This window comes from Hyla sarda, chromosome 7 (assembly GCF_029499605.1).
Source record: "Hyla sarda isolate aHylSar1 chromosome 7, aHylSar1.hap1, whole genome shotgun sequence".
NCBI lineage: Eukaryota > Metazoa > Chordata > Amphibia > Anura > Hylidae > Hyla > Hyla sarda.
Window position 1 is genome coordinate 67,530,582 of NC_079195.1, and position 24,933 is coordinate 67,555,514.

General features: G+C 46.6%; 1 protein-coding gene across 1 annotated transcript in view; it reads left to right on the top strand.

Moving 5' to 3' along the window:
• The window catches only part of LOC130281765 (deleted in malignant brain tumors 1 protein-like), a 69,106-nt gene that overhangs the window by 26,905 nt on the left and 17,268 nt on the right, over positions 1-24,933 (top strand). Inside the window, exons 6-8 of the mRNA XM_056529363.1 lie at positions 18,533-18,665; positions 21,250-21,470; positions 22,389-22,564. Of these exons, the coding sequence (XP_056385338.1) occupies positions 18,533-18,665; positions 21,250-21,470; positions 22,389-22,564 (530 nt within the window). The remainder of the gene's footprint in view (positions 1-18,532; positions 18,666-21,249; positions 21,471-22,388; positions 22,565-24,933) is intronic.

Genomic DNA, 24,933 nt, shown 5'->3' on the forward strand with positions numbered 1-24,933 from the left:
AAATCAAGTCTATGTCTGCTGTCACTACCTACAGTCTAGTCAAGCCTAAAGTCAATTATCCAAAGTCTATAACAAGTATAATTGGTCCCAGCAAGCTTCTGTGTACCTGGCCACCTCTCTGGATTCTGGCTGAGCTGTAGAGACTATAACAACTGTATGACCTCAGTAAAGCCTCCGTTAAACCATAAGCTGGTCATGGATTCTCATTTCACTGCCTAGCCATTGGGATGGTGGAGATATCGTTTGGGTGGTTTCCGATACCCAAAAACCACTCTGGCGTCATGAACATTAGGGGTTAATAACACCTTGTCCCTGGGGTTAATACCATCTGTCCCCTTCACCTACACCCCTTCACGCCTCGTGGTCCTGCCATTCACCGTGGCCCACCACAAAAACCAATATATGTATATTTGTAATATATATTGGTTAACTGTGTGTATTTTTGGGTTAATAAATGCTGTGTCTGCAGCTATTGCACGTGTGTCTCTGTGGGGAGACCAAATTCAGTGAGGACAGGACAAGCAGGGCACTGTGCAGGCTCCTGGCTTGTCAGTCATTCTGCTGTGTAAGCTGGGAGTGTGTCACAGAGCCTCCCTGCATGGAGCTCTGCTTGTCCTCGGTGCACAGAGCCCTGTTTGTCCTCAGTGTACAGAGCCCTCCTTGTCTTCAGGGTACAGAGCCCTGATTGTCCTCAGTGTACAGAGCCCTTCTTGTCCTCAGTGTACAGATCCCTGCTTGTCCTCAGTGTACAGAGCCCTACTTGTCTTCAGGATACAGAGCCCTGTTTGTCCTCACTGTCCAGAGCAATGCTTGTCCTCAGTGCACAGAGCGCTACTTCCTCAGTGTACAGAGCCCTGCTTGTCCTCGGTGCACAGAGCCCTGCTTGTCCTCACTGTACCAAGCCCTGCTTGTCCTCAATGCACAGAGCCCTGCTTGTCCTCAATGCACAGAGCCCTGCTTGTCCTCAATGCACAGAGCCCTACTTGTCCTCAGTGCACAGAACCCTGCTTGTCCTCAATACAAAGAGCCCTGTTTGTCCTCAGTGTACAGAGCCCTGCTTGTCCTCAGTATACAGAGCCCTACTTATACTCAGTGCACAGAGCCCTGCTTGTCCTCACTATACAGTGCCATGCTTGACCTCAGTGCACAGATCCCTTTTTGTCCTTAGTGCACAGAGCCCTACTTGTCCTTAGTGCACAGAGTCCAGCTTATCCTCAGTGCTCAGAGCCCTGCTTGTCCTCAGTGCACAGAGCCCTACTTGTCCTCAGTGCAGAGACCCCTGCTTTTTCTCACTGTACAAAGCCCTGCTTGTCCTCAGTGCACAGAGCCCTGCTTGTCCTCACTGTTCAAAGCCCTGCTTGTCCTTAGTGCACAGAGCCCTGCTTGTCCTCAGTGCACAGAGCCCTGTTTGTCCTCACTGCACAGAGCCCTACTTGTCCTCACTGTACAAAGCCCTGCTTGTCCTTAGTGCACAGAGCCCTGCTTGTCCTCAGTGCACAGAGTCCTGTTTGTCCTCAGTGCACAGAGCCCTACTTGTCCTCACTGCACAGAGCCCTGCTTGTCCTTAGTGTACAAAGCCCTGCTTGTCCCCAGTGTATAGAGCCCTGCTTCTCCTCAGTGGACAGAGCCCTACTTATACTGAGTGCACAGAGCCCTACTTCTCCTCAGTGCACAGAGCCCTACTTCTCCTCAGTGCACAGAGCCCTGCTTGTCTTCACTGCACAGAACCCTACTTGTTCTTAGTGCACAGAGCCCTACTTGTCCTCAGTACACAGCGCCCTGCTTGTCTTCACTGTACAGAGCCCTGCTTGTCCTCAGTGTACAGGGCCCTGCTTGTCCTCAGTGTACAGGGCCCTGCTTGTCCTCAGTGCACAGAACCTTATTTTACCTCAGTGCATAGAGCCCTCCTTGACCTCACTATACAAAGCACTGCTTGTCGGCAGTGCACAGAGCCCAACTTGTCCACAGTGCACAGAGCCCTGCTTGTCCTCAGTGCACAGAGCAGGGTGTGCACTGAGGACAAGCAGGGCTCTGTGCACTGTGGACAGTGCACCTCAGCAGTGCTCTGTGCACTGTACCTCAGTGCACAGAGCCCTGCTTGACCTCACTATACAAAGCACTGCTTGTCTTCAGTGCACAGAGCCCTACTTGTCCTTAGTGCACAGAGCCCTGCTTGTCCTCACTGCTCAGAACCCTACTTGCCTTTAGTGCACATAGCCTTACTTGTCGCCAGTGCACAGAGCCCTGCTTGTCTTTAATAGAGAGCCCTGGTTGCCCTCAGTGTACAGAACCCTAGTCGCCCTCAGTGTACAGAGCCCTGCTTGTCCTCAATATACAAAGCCCTGCTTGTCCTCACTATACAGAGCCCTGCTTGTCCTTACTGTACAGAGCCCTGCTTGTCCTCAGTGCACAGAGACTGCTTGCCCTCAGTGCACAGAGCCCTGCTTGTCCTCACTGAACAGAGCCCTGCTTGTCCTCAATTCACAGAGCCCTGCTTGCCCTCAGTGCACAGAGCCTTACTTGTCATCAGTGCACAGAGCCCTGGTTGCCCTCAGTGTACAGAGCCCTGGTTACCCTCAGTGTACAGAGCCCTGCTTGTCCTCAGTGCACAGAGCCCTACTTGTCCTCAGTGCACAGAACCATTCTTTACCTCAGTAGAAGGGGCCTGCTTGTCCTCACTATACAGAACCCTGCTTGTCCTCAGTGCACAGAGCCCTGCTTGTCCTCAGTGCAAAGAGACTGCTTGTCCTCACTATACAGAGCCCTGCTTGTCCTCAGTGCACAGAGCCCTGCTTGCCCACAGTGCACAGAGCCCTGCTTGCCCACAGTGCACAGGGCCCTGCTTGTCCTCAGTGCACAGAGCCCTGCTTGCCCTCAGTGCACAGAGCCCTGCTTGCCCTCAGTGCACAGAGCCCTGCTTGTTCTCAGTGCACAGAGCCTTACTTGTCCTCAGTGCACAGAGCCCTGCTTGCCCACAGTGCACAGAGCCCTGCTTGCCAACAGTGCACAGGGCCCTGCTTGTCCTCAGTGCACAGAGCCCTGCTTGCCCTCAGTGCACAGAGCCCTGCTTGCCCTCAGTGTACAGAGCCCTGCGTGTCCCCAGTGCACAGAGCCATGCTTGTTCTCACTATACAGAGCCCTGGTTGCCCTCAGTGTACAGAGCTCTGCTTGTCCTCAATATACAAAGCCCTGCTTGCCCTCAGTGCACAGAGCCCTACTTATCTATAGTGCACAGACACACAGACAATAACTGCAGAGACAAAAATATGCATATTTTTTAACCAATGTATATTAAAAATATACATATGTTATTTTCTACATTATATAATTTTTTTTTTTATTATGACAGGTACACAGTGCACAGAGCCCTACTTTTCCTCAGTGCACAGATCCCTGCTTGTCCCCAGTGCACAGAGCCCTGCTTGTCCCCAGTGCACAGAGCCCTAATTGTCCTCAATGCACAAAGCCCTACTTGTCCTCAGTGTACAGAGCCCTGCTTGTCCTCACTGCACAGATCCCTACTTATCCTTAGTGCACAGATCCCTACGTGTCCTCAGTGTACAGAGGCCTACTTGCTCGGAGTGCACAGAGCCCTACTTGTCCTCACTGCACAGAGCCCTACTTGTCCTCAATGCACAGATCCCTAATTTTCCTCAGTGTACAGAGCGCTGCTTGTCCTCACTGCACAGAGCCCTACTTGTTCTCAGTGCACAGAGGCCTACTTGTCTTAACTATACAGAGCCCTGCTTGTCCTCAGTGTACAGAGCCCTTCTTGTCCTCAGTGTACAGAGCCCTGCTTGCTCGGAGTGCACAGAGCCCTACTTGTCCTCACTGCACAGAGCCCTACTTGTCCTTAATGCACAAAGCCCTACTTTTCCTCAGTGTACATAGTCCTGCTTGCCCTCAGAGCACAGATCCCTACTTGTCCTCAGTGCACATATCCCTGCTTGTCCCCAGTGCACAGAGCCCTGCTTGTCCCCAGTGCACAGAGCCCTAATTGTCCTCAATGCACAAAGCCCTACTTTTCCTCAGTGTACAGAGCCCTGCTTGTCCTCACTGCACAGAGCCCTACTTGTTCTCAGTGCACAGAGGCCTACTTGTCTTAACTATACAGAGCCCTGCTTGTCCTCAGTGTACAGAGCCCTGCTTGTCCTCAGTGTACAGGGCCCTACTTGTCCTAAGTGTACATAGCCCTGCTTGCTCGGAGTGCACAGAGCCCTACTTGTCCTCACTGCACAGATCCCTACTTATCCTTAGCGCACAGAGCCCTGCTTGCCCTCAGTGTACAGAGCCCTGCTTGCTCGGAGTGCAAAGAGCCCTACGTGTCCTCACTGCACAGAGCCCTACTTTTCCTCAGTGCACAGAGCCCTACTTTTCCTCAGTGCACAGATCCCTGCTTGTCCCCAGTGCACAGATCCCTGCTTGTCCCCAGTGCACAGAGCCCTGCTTTTCCCCAGTGCACAGAGCCCTGCTTGTCCTTACTGTACAGAGCCCTGCTTGCTCGGAGTGCACAGAGCCCTATTTGTCCTCACTGTACAGAGCCCTACTTGTCCTCAATGCACAAAGCCCTACTTGTCCTCAGTGTACAGAGCCCTGCTTGTCCTCACTGCACAGAGCCCTACTTGTCCTCAGTGTACAGAGCCCTACTTGTCTTCACTATACAGAGCCCTACTTGTCTTCACTATACAGAGCCCTGCTTGTCCTCAGTGTACAGGGCCCTACTTGTCTTCAGTGTACATAGCCCTGCTTGCTCGGAGTGCACAGAGCCCTACTTGTCCTCACTGCACAGAGCCCTACTTGTCCTCAATGCACAAAGCCCTACTTGTGCTCAGTGCATAGAGCCCTGCTTGTCCTCAGTGTACAGAGCCCTGCTTGTCCTCACTGCACAGAGCCCTACTTGTTCTCAATGCACAAAGCCCTACTTGTCCTCCGTGTACAGAGCCCTGCTTGTCCTCACTGCACAGAGCCCTGCTTGTCTTCACTATACAAAGCCCTGCTTGTCCTCAGTGTACAGAGCCCCGCTTGTCCTCAGTGTAGAGGGCCCTACTTTTCCTCAGTGTACATAGTCCTGTTTGCCCTCAGAGCACAGATCCCTACTTGTCCTTAGTGCACAGATCCCTACTTGTCCTCAGTGCACAGAGCCTTACTTGTCCTCAGTGCACAGAGCCATGCTTGTTCTCGCTATACAGAGCCCTGGTTGCCCTCAGTGTACAGAGCTCTGCTTGTCCTCAATATAAAAAGCCCTGCTTGCCCTCAGTACACAGACACACAGACAATAGCTGCAGAAACAAAAATATACATATTTTTTAACCAATGTATATTACAAATATATTTGTGCTCAGGGCTCCATCCTCGAACTCGTGAATGCGAGTATGAAAGCCTTCAACTAATGAAGCGGTCAGAACTGTGCCCAATGACCGCGACAGGGGCACGCCTTTAGAGGGCATACCCTGGGGTAGAAATTTGAAAGAAAGGAAGGGTGGGAGGGGTACGGAAAATGTAACGCATGCCTCAGCCAGTAGGTGCCAGGGCATTAAATACCTACACCCCCTTCCACAACACCCTGAGCCCCGCCCACAAGTGCCGTGGGGCGGGACCCTTACGCCCTTCGCACAAACACAGCCAGAGAGGCTTAACACTTGTGCTCAGAGCTCCATCCTCAAACTCGTGAATGCGAGTATGAAAGCCTTCAGAACTGTGCCCAATGACCGCGACGGGGGCACGCCTTTAGAGGGCAAAAAAGTCAAACAGTAGGATAGAAAAAAGGATACATGATCACCAACTAATACCACACTCCTGAACAGATACCCATACCTGGACTCCACCTGAGAACAGCAATCTGCCGGCTAGCTGTCCTAACCGAGGTGTAGAAGCTGCGAACTATGGAAGCTGCTCCCACAACGCTAACTGGCCCTGAAACCATACCAGGCTGCCACGCTGGCTGACAAAGCCTCTTTAACGTACTTACCTATACCCTTATGGAGAGAGTGAAACAATCAATACTTGCCAGGCGTAACATGAAGTTAACCTGGTCCCTGCTATTAAGAGGCAAAAAACACATTGTTAGCGTAAAACACACTATGATAAATTCCAGACAGAACTTTAATGGCGACTGACTTGAAGTGCCAAATGCCTGTAACCAACTACGCTTGAATACCCTTACCTGAAAACTAACCAAACCTTATCTGCCAGACTTCCGACTCAGACTGGTCCCAGGAGCACTGCCCCGCCACGAGAAACAGACTTCTTCTTCGCCATGATGCCCATAGACGTTCTAGGATTTGAATGACCATCATACCTGTAAAGGCGACAAATCTTTCGAAAAAACACCGTGCCTGTAGACGTGACAGATCTTTGCGCAACCATCGTGCCTGTAGACGTGACAGGTCCTTGCGTTGTCTTCGTGCCTGTAGACATGACAGGTCTTTGTGCAACCATAGTGCCTGTGAACATGACAGGTCTCTACGCAACCATCATCAACTTAAAGCAGTGCCTTGCCAACATGACAGTAAAACTGGAACCACCTGAACTAAATTGTTACGGCTCGTACCATAATTGCTACGTATAGTAAAGCTATGAAAACAATTCACTACCTGTGTACAAGCAGCAACACCATTGCTTATATCCTGTATACGTGAGGCAAGCATATGCAGTAATACTACTATCGTATGTAAGGAGTAAGCAATACAGTGTAAACCAATGAAACAGAACCACGTAAATTGTAATCTTGTATACACAGTATACCTATTAGCACATGCCGGAAATGGAAACTACAGTATAAATTTACAAGCGTGTGAAAGCTACGAGCATGTGTATAGCATACAACAAGCCTGCCTGCCATGTAAGGCTACAAGAAATGAACAATATCGAGCTACCAGCGTGATTATAGTAACTGTGTGTGCATGAGTGTATTGCAGCGCGACAACTACTAACGTCTCAACAGTGTGAATATGACAACCGAACGAACAGTATAATGACTAAAAACTAATGTACCGTGTATTGAGACTGTAAGTGCTAGCTTGTATGCGTGCTTGGCGTATATCCTGTACCAGAACTGCTAACGTACATATCACACAATGACTGCTAACCTACCTACCGTACAACAATTGCCAGCTTATGTACCGTATAACTACTAGTGTATGCACCGAGTTTTTCTTTTTTATACACTTATTGCCGGAGCGTGGGTACCAATTGTAAGTAAGCGTGAGTTTGTGCGGAAATTCGAGGAGTGACGTTAGCACCAGCTTGCCAAACCCAGTGCACTACACAATATCTGCGAACCATATGTTACCAGCGAATCGATTGTGATGTAAGCATGACATGTGTAGCCATGTGGAAATCTGAAAATAGTGAACACCCCCCTGATAACGAATTAAGATTACGGTATTCAAAGTTCCTGACTATACTATCAGCGGCTCTGAAGACGTGTCAGTAACCACCGCAAGCATGCGGCACCCCTGAAGTAGAGTCAGGATAGCAGTGACCCCCGCCCGTGTAGCGACATATTGCTCTGAAGACGTGTCAGCAACAATGATGCAATGAACCCCCCCTGAAGGAAACGTGTCAGATTAACGGTAATTCATTGCCTATGTGCACAAGCTGATGTACGTACCACTAACTCATGTGAAAGTGCGTTGTATTGCACGTGATAAATATAGTGCACCTATTATTATAAAAACAACTTGAATGACGTAACAACCGAAGTACGGCGTGTACTGATTTTTTTTTTTAACTCGTGTGAGTACCCTATAACAACTACCCACATATGTACTGTGCGACAACTACTAGTGTGTAGCGTATAACAAGTATTAGCGTGTGTGCAGTGTCTCTACTAGCGTGTGTAGCGTAACAACTACTAACGTACGTACCGTGAAACAACTACATGCGGATGTGACGTATAAGAACTACTGGCGTATGTAGCGAGTCACCACTGCTAGCGTATGTACTGGATAACTACTAGTGTAGGTGCCGTGTGAAACGTACTAGCATATGTACAAAATGACAACTATTATTGCAAGTATCCTGTGACCATTACCAGCGTATACACCATGACAACTACTAGCGAATGTGCCGCATAAACTACTAGATTATGTGCAGTATGACCACTATCGTCGTAAGTGAAGGATAACTTCTTAGCGTAAGTTCTGTGTTACTACTAGCATGCATTCAGCATAACTGCCAACGTATGTACAGCATAGTGACCCCTAGCGTATGTGACCCCTCCTGCGCAATTCCTCCATTAACTTGGGAATCGTCCCTGCTCTGTATGGGGCAGAGGAGGACGTCCGTCGCACGGAGCTCCTAGCTGGCGTTTCATGGATTGACATCGGGTCCTCGATGTCTGGCACGTGAGACATGACCTGACCACCACTTCAACCACACCACAGCAAGCTGAGATGATCCAACAGAAACACCTGGGACACCTACGGAGAACCGAATATGAACTCTTAATATTGAGCGTACTGCTGAACGCAATGTGATACGTGAAAGCTGGTGCAGAAACTGAAATGAGTGCCGACAGCAACACGAGTGCTTGACCCAGTACACCACCTAGAACGTATGAAACATGAACTGTCAGCAATATGACCGTGATATGTATGCATGACACGTGTAGCCATGAAATCAACTAGAGACAGTGAATACCTCCCGACAGCGAGCCTAGATTACAGTATACAATGTCACCTGACTAAACTAGCAATGGCTCTGAAGGCATGTCAGCAACCACTGCAGGCAAGCGGTCACCCTTGAAGAAGAGTCAAGATAACAGTAACGGCTACCCATGTCTCAAAAAATTGCTCTAAATGCGTGTCAGTAACAATGGCGCACTGAAACCCTCTGAAGAACGTGTCCGATTAACGGTGATTGAGCGCCTATGTGTACCAGCTGCTGTACGTACCATTAACTCCTGTAGAGGTGTATTATGTAGCTTATGGCGGAAAAACGTGAACTAGCACCAACTTGCGGGAAAGTAGTGACAGCAGTGCAACGTGAGGACTGAATGGCATAAAGCAACCGACGTACGGTTGGCCGAACACCAATCCGGATACAGACCACCCAATCTGAAAGAAAGCAACCGGTGTCTCTATGCTATATCTGAGCGCGTGACCTTGCCACTATGCCTGAAGCCCCCTGACAGTGACCCGACTAAACCCCAGACTACCCCCCAAAATACATGTAATTACTCCTACCACACTAGCACCCTTACCCTTCTATCCTGTACAACTACATACTGATTATAACAAGAATATATTATTTACATTTGTTTATTTATTTATTTTTAACATACCCCCTACCACCTCAGCAGAAATGGTACATGTGTCCGGTGTGCTGTGCACCAAACACCGGTGCACCATAACCAAGTAACCTTACTTTTTCACACATTTGCTTACCACCTTATTTAAATATTATTATTATTATTATTATAATTTTTTTTTTTAACCAATGCTGCAGCACCACCCGCTGGACACAGGCGTGGGACGCATCTCCCCGCACCGGCCACGCTACACCCGAGTGCCGCCAGCACCACCATCGCTGGTACAGGCAGCGGACCGCCGAGAACGGCCGCCCCACCTTAAGCCCTAGGTGCCGGAGACCGTCCGCCGCGTACGGGGAGCAAACGCTACGGTCCAGGGCACCCGCAGTAAGTAACAACCTGCCGGATACCCGGCCCTTACCTGCCTAGCGCACGCAACAAAAAGTCCAGAAAATGTAACGCACGCCCCGGCTAGTAGGTGCCGGGGCATTAAATACCTACACCCCCCCCCCACAACACCCTGAGCCCCGCCTAAAAGTCCCGTGGGGCGGGACCCTTACGCCCTTCGCACAAACACAGCCAGATAGGCTTAACACATATAATGTTATTTTCTACATTATATAAAATGTTTTTTGATTATGACAGGTACACTTTTCAGGGAACCAATCATGTGATTTTACCATATCTAATGCTTGACAATGCATTTTACATGGTAAAATCCTCACCATACCCGGGGAATGTTTTTTCCTCCAGGGATGGTGGTGAAGATATGAAGTTATAAAGTCCCGCACCACCTCGTAAGTAGTATCTGTACTTACCAGGTCCCGTTGCACCAGCCATAGTTATGCCACCTCGGCGTGATTGACGGCCCGGGTCACCATTCTGCTCCGCTTTTTTTAATGCACCAATGCATCAATTTTTAAAACAGGCATAAGCTCTTTAATAAATTTCTTCAATGTCCTTGGGTTGTTTTGGCTGGGTACTTTCTGGCATTCAGCTTTTGAGTTACTCTAAGGCTGAATTTACATTACAATTTGTGCCTTGGAGGAACGGCTACATCGACAGAAACTCAAAATTGGCTGCAGATTTATCTATGCTCGGATCAGCACAGGCCCTGCTTAACTTAATGATCTGAATGTAGTCACGTAGAAGGAGATTTATCATTCTTTTCAAATGTATGGCTTTTATATGACAATATTTTTTAAACTTACTTTTGCTTACGTATTTATAAAATATTCACACGACCTTGATAAATAAATCGCACCTAAGCAAAAAAACGGGAAACCCGCTCACAAAAGTATTTGATAAAGCAGAAAAGTTTTCCCTTATGTTAATAGCCGGAGTTGTTTATCAACCCTTTTTTACCAGTAGCAATCATGTCACCGTGGCTCGCACAGTGCCTGAACAGTAAACTGTTTGCTTGGCTAGCTAATTTTCGTTTTTGTAAGATCCAGCAGTAGAGTGTGAGTGTGTGAGTAAGTTAATGTGTGTCTGAATGTGTGTTTGTGCAGGGTTGCCACCCAGCCGGTATTTTCAACCTGCTGCCAGTAAGTTCTCATCACAAATACCGGCCATGCCAACGGCCAGTTTTTTACATTGAGGGTCACCCTGCGCCCGCCCCTGGCCGGCTGCCAGTAATAATGATTTTCCCCCTGCTGCGGCCAGACATTATCTCTGTAGGAAGCGCACGCCGCGGGCATTTTAAATAAGTGAGCTGCGGCGGTGACGAGTGACATCCTCTTGCGCCGAGGGGCTGCTCAGGAGGATGTCACTGAAGGAGCTCCCTCTCTCCAGAAAGCCTGCCAACACCAACACATTGCTGTGAGAAGCTGCCTGCAGTGAATAGGTACAGGCAGCTCTCTGTAGCCGGCACCAGTGGGGAAATGAAGGGGGAGGTCTCTAAATTATATTATAGTATGGTGGCGTGGGGAATGGGACTGGGGTGGCGTGGGGAGTGGGACTGGGGACGGGACCGTAAGATTTAAAGGACATCTGCATCATTTTAACATTTATTCCCTATCCACAGGATAGGGGATAAGTGTTTGATCGTGGGAGGTCCGACCGCTGGGACTCCCCGCGATCTCCTGAACGGGGCCCCCGCACTAGTACTCAGTGAGAGTGCTAATGCGCATAGCGTCAACCTAGAGAGGTTGACGGTACGCCCCCTCCCCGACCAGTAGAACTACATGGAGGAGGCGTGTCAGCCGCAACCAGGGCCGGTTTTAGGCTTAGCGTGGCCCTAGGAAAAATCAAAAGAGGGGCCACAAAAGTCTTAATAGTGCACTAACCAGATTTGCAAATTTTTGGTCACTTCAAATACCATAAAAAAAATATAAAAAAGCTATTGAAAAGTCCCATCAAAACAAAAATGGTACCGATAACAACTACAAATCAAAGCGCAAAAAATTACCCTCATACATCCCCATATACAGAAAAATAAAAGAGTTATAGGGATCAGAATAGTACAATTTTATATTTTTGTATAGTTCCCCCGCATTAGGTTGGCAGTATAGTTCCCCCACATTAGGTTGCCAGTATAGTTCCCCCACATTAGTTTGGCAGTACAGTTCCCCCCACATTAGGTGCAGTACAGTTCCCCCACATTAGGTGCAGTACAGTTCCCCCACATTAGGTTGGCTGTATAGTTCCCCCACATTAGGTGCAGTGCAGTTCCCCCAAATTAGGTGCAGTACAGTTCCCCCCACATTAGGTGCAATACAGTTCCCCCCACATTAGGTGCAGTACAGTTCCCCCCACATTAGGTGCAGTACAGTTCCCCCCACATTAGGTGCAGTACAGTTCCCCCCACATTAGGTGCAGTACAGTTCCCCCCACATTAGGTGCAGTACAGTTCCCCCCACATTAGGTGCAGTACAGTTCCCCCCACATTAGGTGCAGTACAGTTCCCCCCACATTAGGTGCAGTACAGTTCCCCCCACATTAGGTGCAGTACAGTTCCCCCCACATTAGGTGCAGTACAGTTCCCCCCACATTAGGTGCAGTACAGTTCCCCCCACATTAGGTGCAGTACAGTTCCCCCCACATTAGGTGCAGTACAGTTCCCCCCACATTAGGTGCAGTACAGTTCCCCCCACATTAGGTGCAGTACAGTTCCCCCCACATTAGGTGCAGTACAGTTCCCCCCACATTAGGTGCAGTACAGTTCCCCCCACATTAGGTGCAGTACAGTTCCCCCCACATTAGGTGCAGTACAGTTCCCCCCACATTAGGTGCAGTACAGTTCCCCCCACATTAGGTGCAGTACAGTTCCCCCCACATTAGGTGCAGTACAGTTCCCCCCACATTAGGTGCAGTACAGTTCCCCCCACATTAGGTGCAGTACAGTTCCCCCCACATTAGGTGCAGTACAGTTCCCCCCACATTAGGTGCAGTACAGTTCCCCCCACATTAGGTGCAGTACAGTTCCCCCCACATTAGGTGCAGTACAGTTCCCCCACATTAGGTGCAGTACAGTTCCCCCACATTAGGTGCAGTACAGTTCCCCCACATTAGGTGCAGTATAGTTCTCTCCACATTAGGTGCAGTATAGTTCCCCCACATTAGGTGCAGTATAGTTCCCCCACATTAGGTGCAGTATAGTTTCCCCACATTAGGTGCAGTACAGTTCCCCCCACATTAGGTGCAGTATAGTTCTCTCCACATTAGGTGCAGTATAGTTCCCCCACATTAGGTGCAGTATAGTTCCCCCACATTAGGTGCAGTATAGTTTCCCCACATTAGGTGCAGTACAGTTCCCCCACATTAGGTGCAGTATAGTTCCCCCACATTAGGTGCAGTACAGTTCCCCCCACATTAGGTGCAGTACAGTTCCCCCACATTAGGTGCAGTACATTTTTGGTCACTTCAAATACCATAAAAAAAATCTAAAAAAGCAATTGAAAAGTTCCATCAAAACAAAAATGGTACCGATAACAACTACAAATCAAAGCGCAAAAAATTACCCTCATACATCCCCATATACAGAAAAATAAAAGAGTTATAGGGATCAGAATAGTACAATTTTATATTTTTGTATAGTTCCCCCGCATTAGGTTGGCAGTATAGTTCCCCCACATTAGGTTGCCAGTACAGTTCCCCCCACATTAGGTGCAGTACAGTACCCCCACATTAGGTTGGCTGTATAGTTCCCCCACATTAGGTGCAGTGCAGTTCCCCCACATTAGGTGCAGTGCAGTTCCCTCACATTAGGTGCAGTGCAGTTCCCCACACATTAGGTGCAGTACAGTTCCCCCCACATTAGGTGCAGTACAGTTCCCCCCACATTAGGTGCAGTACAGTTCCCCCCACATTAGGTGCAGTACAGTTCCCCCCACATTAGGTGCAGTACAGTTCCCCCCACATTAGGTGCAGTACAGTTCCCCCCACATTAGGTGCAGTACAGTTCCCCCCACATTAGGTGCAGTACAGTTCCCCCCACATTAGGTGCAGTACAGTTCCCCCCACATTAGGTGCAGTACAGTTCCCCCCACATTAGGTGCAGTACAGTTCCCCCCACATTAGGTGCAGTACAGTTCCCCCACATTAGGTGCAGTACAGTTCCCCCACATTAGGTGCAGTACAGTTCCCCCACATTAGGTGCAGTATAGTTCTCTCCACATTAGGTGCAGTATAGTTCCCCCACATTAGGTGCAGTATAGTTCCCCCACATTAGGTGCAGTATAGTTTCCCCACATTAGGTGCAGTACAGTTCCCCCCACATTAGGTGCAGTATAGTTCTCTCCACATTAGGTGCAGTATAGTTCCCCCACATTAGGTGCAGTATAGTTCCCCCACATTAGGTGCAGTATAGTTTCCCCACATTAGGTGCAGTACAGTTCCCCCACATTAGGTGCAGTATAGTTCCCCCACATTAGGTGCAGTACAGTTCCCCCCACATTAGGTGCAGTACAGTTCCCCCACATTAGGTGCAGTACATTTTTGGTCACTTCAAATACCATAAAAAAAATCTAAAAAAGCAATTGAAAAGTTCCATCAAAACAAAAATGGTACCGATAACAACTACAAATCAAAGTGCAAAAAATTACCCTCATACATCCCCATATACAGAAAAATAAAAGAGTTATAGGGATCAGAATAGTACAATTTTATATTTTTGTATAGTTCCCCCGCATTAGGTTGGCAGTATAGTTCCCCCACATTAGGTTGCCAGTACAGTTCCCCCCACATTAGGTGCAGTACAGTACCCCCACATTAGGTTGGCTGTATAGTTCCCCCACATTAGGTGCAGTGCAGTTCCCCCACATTAGGTGCAGTGCAGTTCCCTCACATTAGGTGCAGTGCAGTTCCCCACACATTAGGTGCAGTACAGTTCCCCCCACATTAGGTGCAGTACAGTTCCCCCCACATTAGGTGCAGTACAGTTCCCCCCACATTAGGTGCAGTACAGTTCCCCCCACATTAGGTGCAGTACAGTTCCCCCCACATTAGGTGCAGTACAGTTCCCCCCACATTAGGTGCAGTACAGTTCCCCCCACATTAGGTGCAGTACAGTTCCCCCCACATTAGGTGCAGTACAGTTCCCCCCACATTAGGTGCAGTACAGTTCCCCCACATTAGGTGCAGTACAGTTCCCCCACATTAGGTGCAGTATAGTTCTCTCCACATTAGGTGCAGTATAGTTCCCCCACATTAGGTGCAGTATAGCTCGAAGCTATACTGCACCTAATGTGGAGAATTATACTGCACCTAATGTGGGGAACTATACTGCACCTAATGTGGGGAGCTATTAGCTTCCCACATTAGGTGCAGTATAGTTCACAACATTAGGTGCAGTATGGTTCCCCCACAGACATACAGCCTTCAGCCATATACAGTGTATGGCTGGAGGCTGTATGTCTGCATACTGCCCCACTTCAGTGTTTCGAATATAGAAAGTAGAAGAAAAAAAACAGGGATATGCGCCCCCTAGTGAAGGATGTTTATAGGTGAGATGAAAACAAGTTAAGTTGTAACACTCACCTATTTTCGTTGTGCTGAGAGCACAACATCTGTGATAGCCTTAGGTGATGTCTCAGGTCTGCAGCCACGGTCCTCTGGAGCAAAGGTGATGTCCCAGCAGTGTAAATAACAAGAAAAAGGCAAAAGTTGGGCCGTTGGTGGCGCTGGTCCTGATGAAAAGAAAGCTCTGTAGACCCTTCTCAGTGTCTAAATGTGGTTTTATTAGCACAGAAAGCAACGCGTTTCTGGTCCGAACTGGACCCTTCGTCTGGCAGTGTGCACACTGCCAGACGAAGGGTCCAGTTCGGACCAGAAACGCGTTGCTTTCTGTGCTAATAAAACCACATTTAGACACTTCAGTGTTTCGACCACCGGCCCTTCAGTCAGGGGTCACGATCTACAGCTACGGCCTATAAACCATAGCAGTAGGTCCCGGGACCAGAGGAGAGGTGGTAGGAACACTGAAGATGACGTGCTGCCAGCTGGTGCTGGTGACTTAGCATGCCGGCCGGTGCGCGTCCTCCTCGATGCTCCGCTCCTCCGTTGTTGTGGGCGCACGCACGGGACGTCAGTGATGTCCCTGCGTGCACTACCTCCCGGCGGCCCCTGCATTTTTAAAGTTAACGCGAGGGCCGCCGCAGAAAGGTAACAGAGGCATTCTTGTGTCCCGAAAAAATCTTTCCGGACACAGGGATGTCCAGAATGTGACGGGGGCCCCCTGCGGGCTGCTCAGTGGCGGCCACGGTTCCCCCCCTGGGCTTGAATAGGGTGTGCCCAGGCACACCTATGCTGAGCAGCCGGCAGGGGGCCCCCTGGGGGATGGGGGCCCTAGGACATTTCCTGGTTTGCCCCGCCCTAACGCAGACCCTGGCCAAAACGTCATGCTGCGGCCGGCACGCCTCCTGCACGGGAGAGCCGCGGCAGAGCTGTGGCCCCGTGCAGGAGATCATGGGGGGTCCCAGCGGTCGGAAACCCCCCCCCCCCCCGTGATTAAACACTTATCCCCTATCCTGTGATTAGGGGATAAGTTGTTTTTGGCCACAGATGGCCTTTGATGTCATCCTTTTGCCCCCAGTTTATACTATTCGTTATTACTTTTGAGAATGCTCAGAAGAGGTGAAATCAGCAGACTTGTTTCCATGACAGTAGTAGTTCCCCCAGCTGCAGGCGTCTGCAGGTGGCTGGGGAGACTACATTAGTGCTTGTAATATTACCCCCATCATGGAAGAAAAATTGTGGCTAATTTCTTTAAAAACAGGGCAACACCTGTAGAAAGAAAGTGTGCTGTATTGCAGCTATGCTTGCTTCACTTCATTGTAGCTGTGCTGCTATACCAGACACAACCCAAACACAGGTGTCTGTTTCTGAAGAAAGCGACCATGTTTCTTCTTATCTTCCATATCTTTTTCAATGTGCTATGCTAAGATGTAGAGCAAACCTTACACTGCATATTTTAACATATCTGTAACTGCACTACAAGAGTCCCTGAGGTATTGGTGTGTGAAGCTTCCCTATCACTTCCTTACTTGTGAGAGAATCTAGAGCCCCGATGGAGGGCCTATGCTGGCTTCAGATGTTTGAATTTTGACCTTAAATGGAAACAATCATTTTAAACGTGTCATTCCATTGTAATTCTGTTACTCATTTGTAAATCACGTCATTAACCAAAAATGACTCCCTACTCCAGACAGAACTCAAGCCACTAGGTGTCTCCCTTCTCTGCAATCTGTTGTCTGTTGCCTGTTGTTAGGGGTAATCTGTCTCTAGTGACAGGCAGATCCTGTAAAATTACAGGAAGTGGGGTTGGGGTTTAGCATGTACTGGAGAGAGTGCATGAAAGAGGAAGGAATAGGAGCAGCTCTGGACTATGTACCTGCAAGCTAAGCCAGTCTGCCTGCTAAAGATAATCTGCATTGTTCCTGAAAGGTAAATCAAGGCTTCACTCTTATCTCTGACCACCCATACAGCTGAGGGAAGCTGTCCCTTGTGTGAATACCATTGTACCTACTGCTGTATGTCCACAGAGCGGCAGAGTACTATCCCCCCAATCCCCTTCCTTTAGCTTTTTAGTAGCAGAATCAGTAGCAGCTCAGTGCTAAGTATATCCACTTCCTTGCTGTTATCCTGCTGGTGTTGTTTCTTTTCTTTCTGCTTACCTCCCAGTGCATCAGTAATCTTTTCTGCCTTCATATGCCATCTAGTACCGTACTGTATGTAAATCATCTCCCAGCACAGTGTAGCCTGTTCAGTCAAGGGCTATTTCTTCAACAATATATGATGGTATAGAAAAGAGAAGTATTTGCTTTGATTGGCCAAAGAAGTAAAGTAAAGGAAGTCCTGTGTGTTTACTACTGGCAAACAACCCAGCTCTTGCCTGCTCCCTGAAATGGAGATAATGAGAAACAGTTATCAATCATAGAGGGTTCTCTTAGAGGCTTAATAACAGCAGTGAGATCATTAAAATCACATTGTCAGCACTCCGGTGATTTAAAGGGGGTACTCCAGCGGAAAACAAATATTTTGAAAACCACTGATGCCAGAAAGTTTAACAGATTTGTAAATAATTTCTATTTAAAAATCTTAATTCTTCCAGTACTTATCAGCTGCTGTATGCTCCAGAGAAAGTTATGTATGTCTATCCCGCTTGACCACAATGCTTTCTGCTGACACCTCTGTCCATACCAGGAACTGACAAGAGTAGAAGCAAATCCCTATAGCAAACCTCCCCTGCTCTGGAGTCTGTTGTCAGATTGGAGAGAACTACACAACTTTCTCTGCAGCATACAGCAGCTCATAAGTACTGGAAGTAGGAAGATTTTTTAAATAGAAATAATTTACAAATCTGTTTAACTTTCTGTCCCAAGATGATTTCAAAACATTTGTTTTCCACCAACGTTTCCCTTTAAATCAAACAAAACCACACAGGAGTACACTTTATTAGTGATGAATAGTGATGAGCAGCAGGGGCCATATTCGAATTCGCAATATTTCCTGAATATATTGACAATTATTCGTCCTATGCTCGCGAAATCCGCATATTCGCTATGTTTGTTCACTTTTTTCCATGCGAACATTCACATGGAAAATTCGCATGTGAAAAAAACGAAATATTCGTCATTACAAATATATATCACTATATTCTAAATATTCGCAAAATCGCGAAGTGCCGATTTTCCGCGATAAAAGTTCACATTACGAATATTCGTGCTCAACACTACACTTTTTGATCCAAGATTCTTTATGGCCCAATGATATTGTGCAATATATAATGTGCATTTCTGAAGATGATGCATTGACAGTTTTATATTGTAACATTTGCAGAGAAATGTGGAGACACTTTGACACGTTTTCAAGATACCTTTGGATCCCCCATTCTTTCAAATGCTGAACAATGTCTCTGGCACATCATTGTTAACAACAATTACAAGATTCATCTTAAATTTTACCATTTCCAGTAAGTATGACTATAAATAAAGATATGTGTAGATAAGATATCCTAAGACTGTTAAATAACATGGGAAGTAGTAGTGAGTGATGGGAGTTGTAGTTTAGCAACAGCTAGAGGCTCCCTCTTGCTAAACTCCCATCATTCCCAGTGGCATAGTTTTAAAAACGTGGGTCTTCAGACTTTTATGTGGGTGTATTCCACATAAAGTCTTCAGACTTCATTAAAGGGGTATTCCAGTAAAAAACATTTCTTTTTCAAATCAACTGGCTCCAGAAAGTTAAACAGATTTGTAAATTACTTCTATTACAAAATGTTAATCCTACCAGTACTTATCAGCTGCTGAAGTTGAGTTGTTTTTTTCTGTCTGACCACAGTGCTCTCTGCTGATACTTCTGTCTCAGGAACTGTCCAGAGTAGGGGCAAATCCACATAGCAAACCTCTCCTGCTCTGGACCGTTCCTGAGACAGACAGAGGTGTCAGTAGAGAGCACTGTGGTAAGACTGAAAAGAAAGAGGAAAAAAAAACTCAACTTCAGCAGCTGAAAAGTACTGATAGGATTAACATTTTCTAATAGACGTAATTTACCAATCTGTTTAACTTTCTGGAGCCAGTTGAGATAAAAAAAAAATTTTCACCAGAATACCCCTTTAATGGCTTCTCCAAACAATGGATGGAGCTGGAAGCCTTGGCTCGGGTGTTGGGTTACTGCAGCGCATGTCCCATTCACTTCAGTGGGAGATCAGCTGCAATAACCTGGATACAATGTACAGAACCAAGGCTTCTGGCCCCACACATTGGGGGACATTTATCATTGGCTTTATACCACTTCAATGTTCTAAATGCCCCTGCAAATTGCAATAGCATTTTTTGTGCAATTTTTTTGTGCAATTTTCGGTAGAACATCTCTCAAAGTTGTCTACGGTTTGGTGCACCATACCCCACTGTTTGCAGTGGAGCTGTATTTATTGTTTGCACAAATTAAATTTAGAAGTTTTTTTTTTTTTTTTGCGCAAACCTACACCACCTAATAGGACACATACAAATGTGTCAGATGCCAGAGCACAAAGCTTAAACCAATTTCTGCAGCTCACTGCGAATATTTGCAATGCGAATTTCATTCGCGAATATCGCATATTGGCAAATTCGCGAATATTCGCGAATATAGCACTATATATTCGTAATTACGAATATTTGTTTTTTGTTTTTTTGTAATTATTTTTTTTTCACAGTAAACATCACAGTGATCATCCCTCTCTGCTTCCAGCTTGTGTGGTGTAAAGAAGGCTCTAATACTACTGTGTGAGACTGGCGTGCGAATTTGGTTCATGCAAATTTTCGCATATGCGAAAATAAACCGCGAATATGCGAATTTAGCGAATATATGACGAATATTCGTTCATATATTCGCGAAATATCGCGAATTCGAATATGGCCTATGCCGCTCAACACTACTCTGCAAACAATACACCTAGCCAACAGGGGTCAAATTTTACTACCTTACACCAGCATTGATAAATGTCCCCCATTGTGTACATTTAGGAGCCACAGCTGTGTGCAACAGCTAATTTGATGGGAACCGGATATTCTGTTGGTAGCCATCAATTATTTATTTTCCCTGTAAAACCCATTAGAAGGGATTTTAGATAATACATTACACAGCTTGGTAATTAAAATAGGAAAGGTGTAATGCTTAATATCGCCTTTGGTGGCACTGCAGGGAAATTTAAAGGGGTGATAGTAAGTTAAACAGATTTGTAAAGCACTTCTATTTAAAAATCTTAAGCCTTCCAATACTTATCAGCTGATGTATACTACAGAGGACATTGTGACAGTTCCTGACAAGGAGGTGGCAGCAGAGCGCACTATGGTCTTACTGGAAAGAACTACTCTGGAGCATACATCAGCTGATAAGTACTGGAAGGATTAAGATTTTTAAATATAAGTGATTTAGAAATCTGTATAACTTTCTGGCACCAGTTGATTTGAATTTTTTTTCCCCACTGGAGTACCCCTTTAAAAGACCCCATTATGACAGCTGATTGCGAAGCCTAGAGGTGTGGCAGGATATGATTGTTTATATACCTCATAATAGTAGACTTCATAGCACAGAAGCATCCAATCCTTTCAGGAGATATTAAAAACTCAGAGGGGGAGATTTCTCAAAACCTGTGCAGAGGAAGAGTGGTGCAGTTGCCCATAGCAACCAATCAGATTGCTTCTTTCATTTTCCACAGGCCTCTAAAGAGGCCTGTGGAAAACGAAAGAAGCAATCTGATTGGTTGCTATGGGCAACTGCACCACTCTTCCTCTGCACAGGTTTTGATAAATCTCCCCCAGAATGTTGGGGGAGACCACAGGTCCTTTTTATGCACTTCCACATGCCCAAAGGCTTAGCCTGCCCTTGCAGAAATATGTGTTTTCTTAGGGCAGTCATGTCTGTTTCTATTTATTTTGTTGACTTTTTTTTCCTTACTTCTGTTTCTGTTTAATGTTTTTGCACATTTATGTAATTCTGGTAGGTGATAGTATTCATTTTTGTGTATCGCATTTCTTTAAATTTTTTATTTTTTTTGTAATTTCATTGGTCAGCATGATAGACTCCGAGTCTTGCCGCACCTTTTCTTTGTCAGTCTATGATGGGACACCCCAAGGGGCACTACTTGGAAATCTTTGTGAAACTACCACCCGGCAATTCAACTCCTCATCGAACAGCCTTAGTATTGTGTACACCAAGCTCCATAACAACACTGACTCTTTAGGCATTGTATTCTCTGGTTACTATACCACTGTGTTCCAAAACAACACAAACGGTAATATAAAGTTCTATATATAAAAGAGCATTTTGCCTTTAGCATCTCTTGGAAGATTGGAGCATTGCAAATGTTTCAATGCTTCCTGTAGTCATTTATTTTTATTGTGGATCTCACAATTGTATTACCTGTTGTTTATTTTCCTTTGTGGTCATAGCATATTTATATAGGCCTTCTTCCTTACTGCCTTGTTTACCCTATTGTATCATGCAGTATCCCTTTTAGGTATCACCTTAATTTTTTGTTAATTTGGAGTTAGATACTGAAACATGTTCTTTTGTTCTAATCGGTTTCTATTTTTTTATTTTACCTTTTTTTTTTTACTGTGTTTTTAAATTATATTTTTTGTGCATTAATGTGGAAAAAGCCATCTTACCTGATCTGTTTTTAACAGCATTTAGAGATGTGCTTTACAGCAAGCCCTATGGACATAGCTACAATAGACTGAAGAACCCATTCACCAAAATAGAAGAGGCTTCTGGGCGTGCTCTGTGATCTGTGCAAAGGTCATTTCTACAGGGAGGGGGAGGCTGAGCTCTGAGCTTTAACCATTATGAATGTTATATATATATATATAGGGGCATTGGGATGTTTTTTAAGGGATAATGCTCAGGACCACAATAATGGGAAGATAGGTAATATTAACACCTTTTGTACTCTGTTGTCACTGGTCAAGTTATGATGTTAATTGTCAATTAGCTTTCCTAAATAGCAAATATAACAATCAGTTGAAAGTGTTAAATATTAGGACTAGACATACAAGGGCAAGAATGTATGAACAGTTTTTTTTTATTTTTTTTTTTGGGGGGGGGGGGGGGGGGGGGTCTGGATGTTAACTGACTTGGTAGCTGTTGTGGTATTGTTGTATAGGTGTGGAATAAGTAGTGGAAATAAACTTGATAACATTTACATTTTCAGTTACTCTGTCGTGCCATTCAGACTACATGAAAGCTCAACTCTCTTTACCATATCTGGAGTCCTTGGGTTACTCTTTCAATGATGTTCACCTGAATGATCCCATTTGCCATCCCCAGATTGTAGCTGACTGGTTGGAATTTCACATTCCTTATAGGAAATGCCTAACACTTAAAGAGGTAGGAAAACTTTTAGACAAAGTCAAGACAGATAATTCTTCATCCTTCTCTGCGCATCTTAACAGTGGTATTGTAAACCCTTAAAGGGGTACTCCGGCCCTGAGACATCTCATCGCGGGGGTCCCACCGCAATCTTGAATTCGCCACCCACCTGTTTGAGCTGCACGCTGCGGTGCCAGCTCACAAATAGCAAGGTGGCGACCACGGGGCTGGAGTATCGTGATGTCACGAATCCACCCCCATGTGACGTCACCCCCAGCCCCCGCTATGCAAGTCTATGGGAGGGGTCGTGACGGCTGTGGCGAATACAAGATTGCGGGGGGTCTCCAGCGGCGGGACCCCCGCGGTGAGACATCTCATCCCCTATCCTTTGGATAGGGGATAAGATGTCTCAGGGCCGGAGTATCCCTTGAAGGACTCATGCCATAAATGTATAGCGCTGCAGTGAGTAACCTTACAGTGCCATACATTTACCCTGCTGCTATGAAGTAAGTGCAGAAGTTGTGCTTGCTTCATAGCGAATAAGTTCCGGACACTATTAGTAACTGGAGACTCTTTCCACTGGTGTGCACGTTGGTTGATAGTACTGATCAGTACTATGTTATAACAAGTGCTAAACAGTACATAGCAATCCAATGATAACATATAATAGCCCCCTATGGGGACTTAAACAATGTAAAGTAAAAATGTAAAAAATATTTAAACAATATATAAAAGCCCCCTACACAATAAAGATATAAATAACCCCCTTTTTCCCATTTAAAAAAATAATATTTTATATTAATGCGTGCGGAAATGTTGATCTATTTAAATATATTTATGATCTCCCTTTGGATAAGGGATACGTTTTTCTGCACTGGATAACCCCTTTAATAAACTATCCTAGTCAAATATAAATATCAGTGATATTAGGGGGTCTGTAGATTACCCCAAATATTATTTTTTCAGTATTTCCCTCCTTTTGTAATTCTACCCACAATGATTCCACATCCTCAGAATCATCACACACTATGGCATCGTTCACACTGACTTTCATACCACTTCTTACATACAGACAGACTCCACCACCTTTTCTGTTCATTCTATCCTTGCGAAACAATGTAAACCCCTGCAGATTGACAGCCCAGTCATGCGAGGAGTCCAGCCATGTCTCAGTGACCCCAACTATATCAATATGTTCCTCCAGTATCAAGGCCTCAAGCTCCCCCATTTTATTTGCTAGGCTTCTGGCATTTGTGAACATACACTTTACATTTCCATCCTTTATGTTATTGGGGTTAATGGGATTCAAGGGTGTAAGTTTTATTTTCCTATGAAGCCTATTTCTATTAACTATTCTAACCCCTCCCTCCGCTCCACCCCCAGGTACATTTATAATTCCCACCTCTCTATCTACACTATCTTCCCCCTCTTTGCTGTAGGTTCCCTCCCCCCAAGTCCCTAGTTTAAACACTCCTCCACCCTTCTAGCCATCTTCTCCCCAAGCAAAGCTGCACCCTCCCCATTGAGGTGCAGCCCGTCCCTACGGTAGAGCCGGTAACCGACAGCGAAGTCAGCCCAGTTCTCCATGAACCCAAACCCTTCCTTCCTACACCAGCTTCTGAGCCACTTGTTTACCTCCCTGATCTCCCGCTGCCTCTCTGGTGCGGCTCGTGGTACTGGTAGTATTTCAGAAAAGACTACCTTGGAGGTCCTTGCCTTAAGCTTGCGGCCTAAGTCCCTGAAATCATTTTTAAGGACACTCCACCTACCTCTTACTTTGTCATTGGTGCCAATATGTACCATGACTGCTGGGTCCTCTCCAGCCCCGCCCAACAACCTGTCAACCCGATCCGCGATGTGCCGAACTCGTGCGCCAGGCAGACAGCACACTGTTCGGCGATCCCGGTCTTTGTGACAGATTGCCCTGTCTGTCCCCCTAATAATTGAGTCCCCCACCACTAGTACCTGTCTGGCCTGCCCTGTACTCCTCCCTCCCTCCTTACTGGAGCAGACACCCCCCTGGCGGTCAGAGGCAGTATCCTGCTGCAGTTCTGCTAGCTCTGTAATGGCATCCCCCTCATCTGCCAAGCGGGCAAACTTGTTGGGGTGTGCCAGTTCAGGACTAGCCTCCCTGACACTTTTTCCCCTACCCCTCTTTCTAACTGTAACCCAGCTAACTGCCTGACTGTCCTGCAACTCCGTCCCACTGTCCTCCCCCACCTCTATTCCCGAGAGTGCCTGCTCAGTGAGCAGGAGACTCCTCTCCATGTTGTTAATGCTTCTCATTGTTGCCAGTCGCCCCTCTAGATGCAGGATCTGGGCTTCCAAACGGACAACTAGCACACATCTCGCACAACAATATGCACCCTCAAACTGTTGTTCAAGGA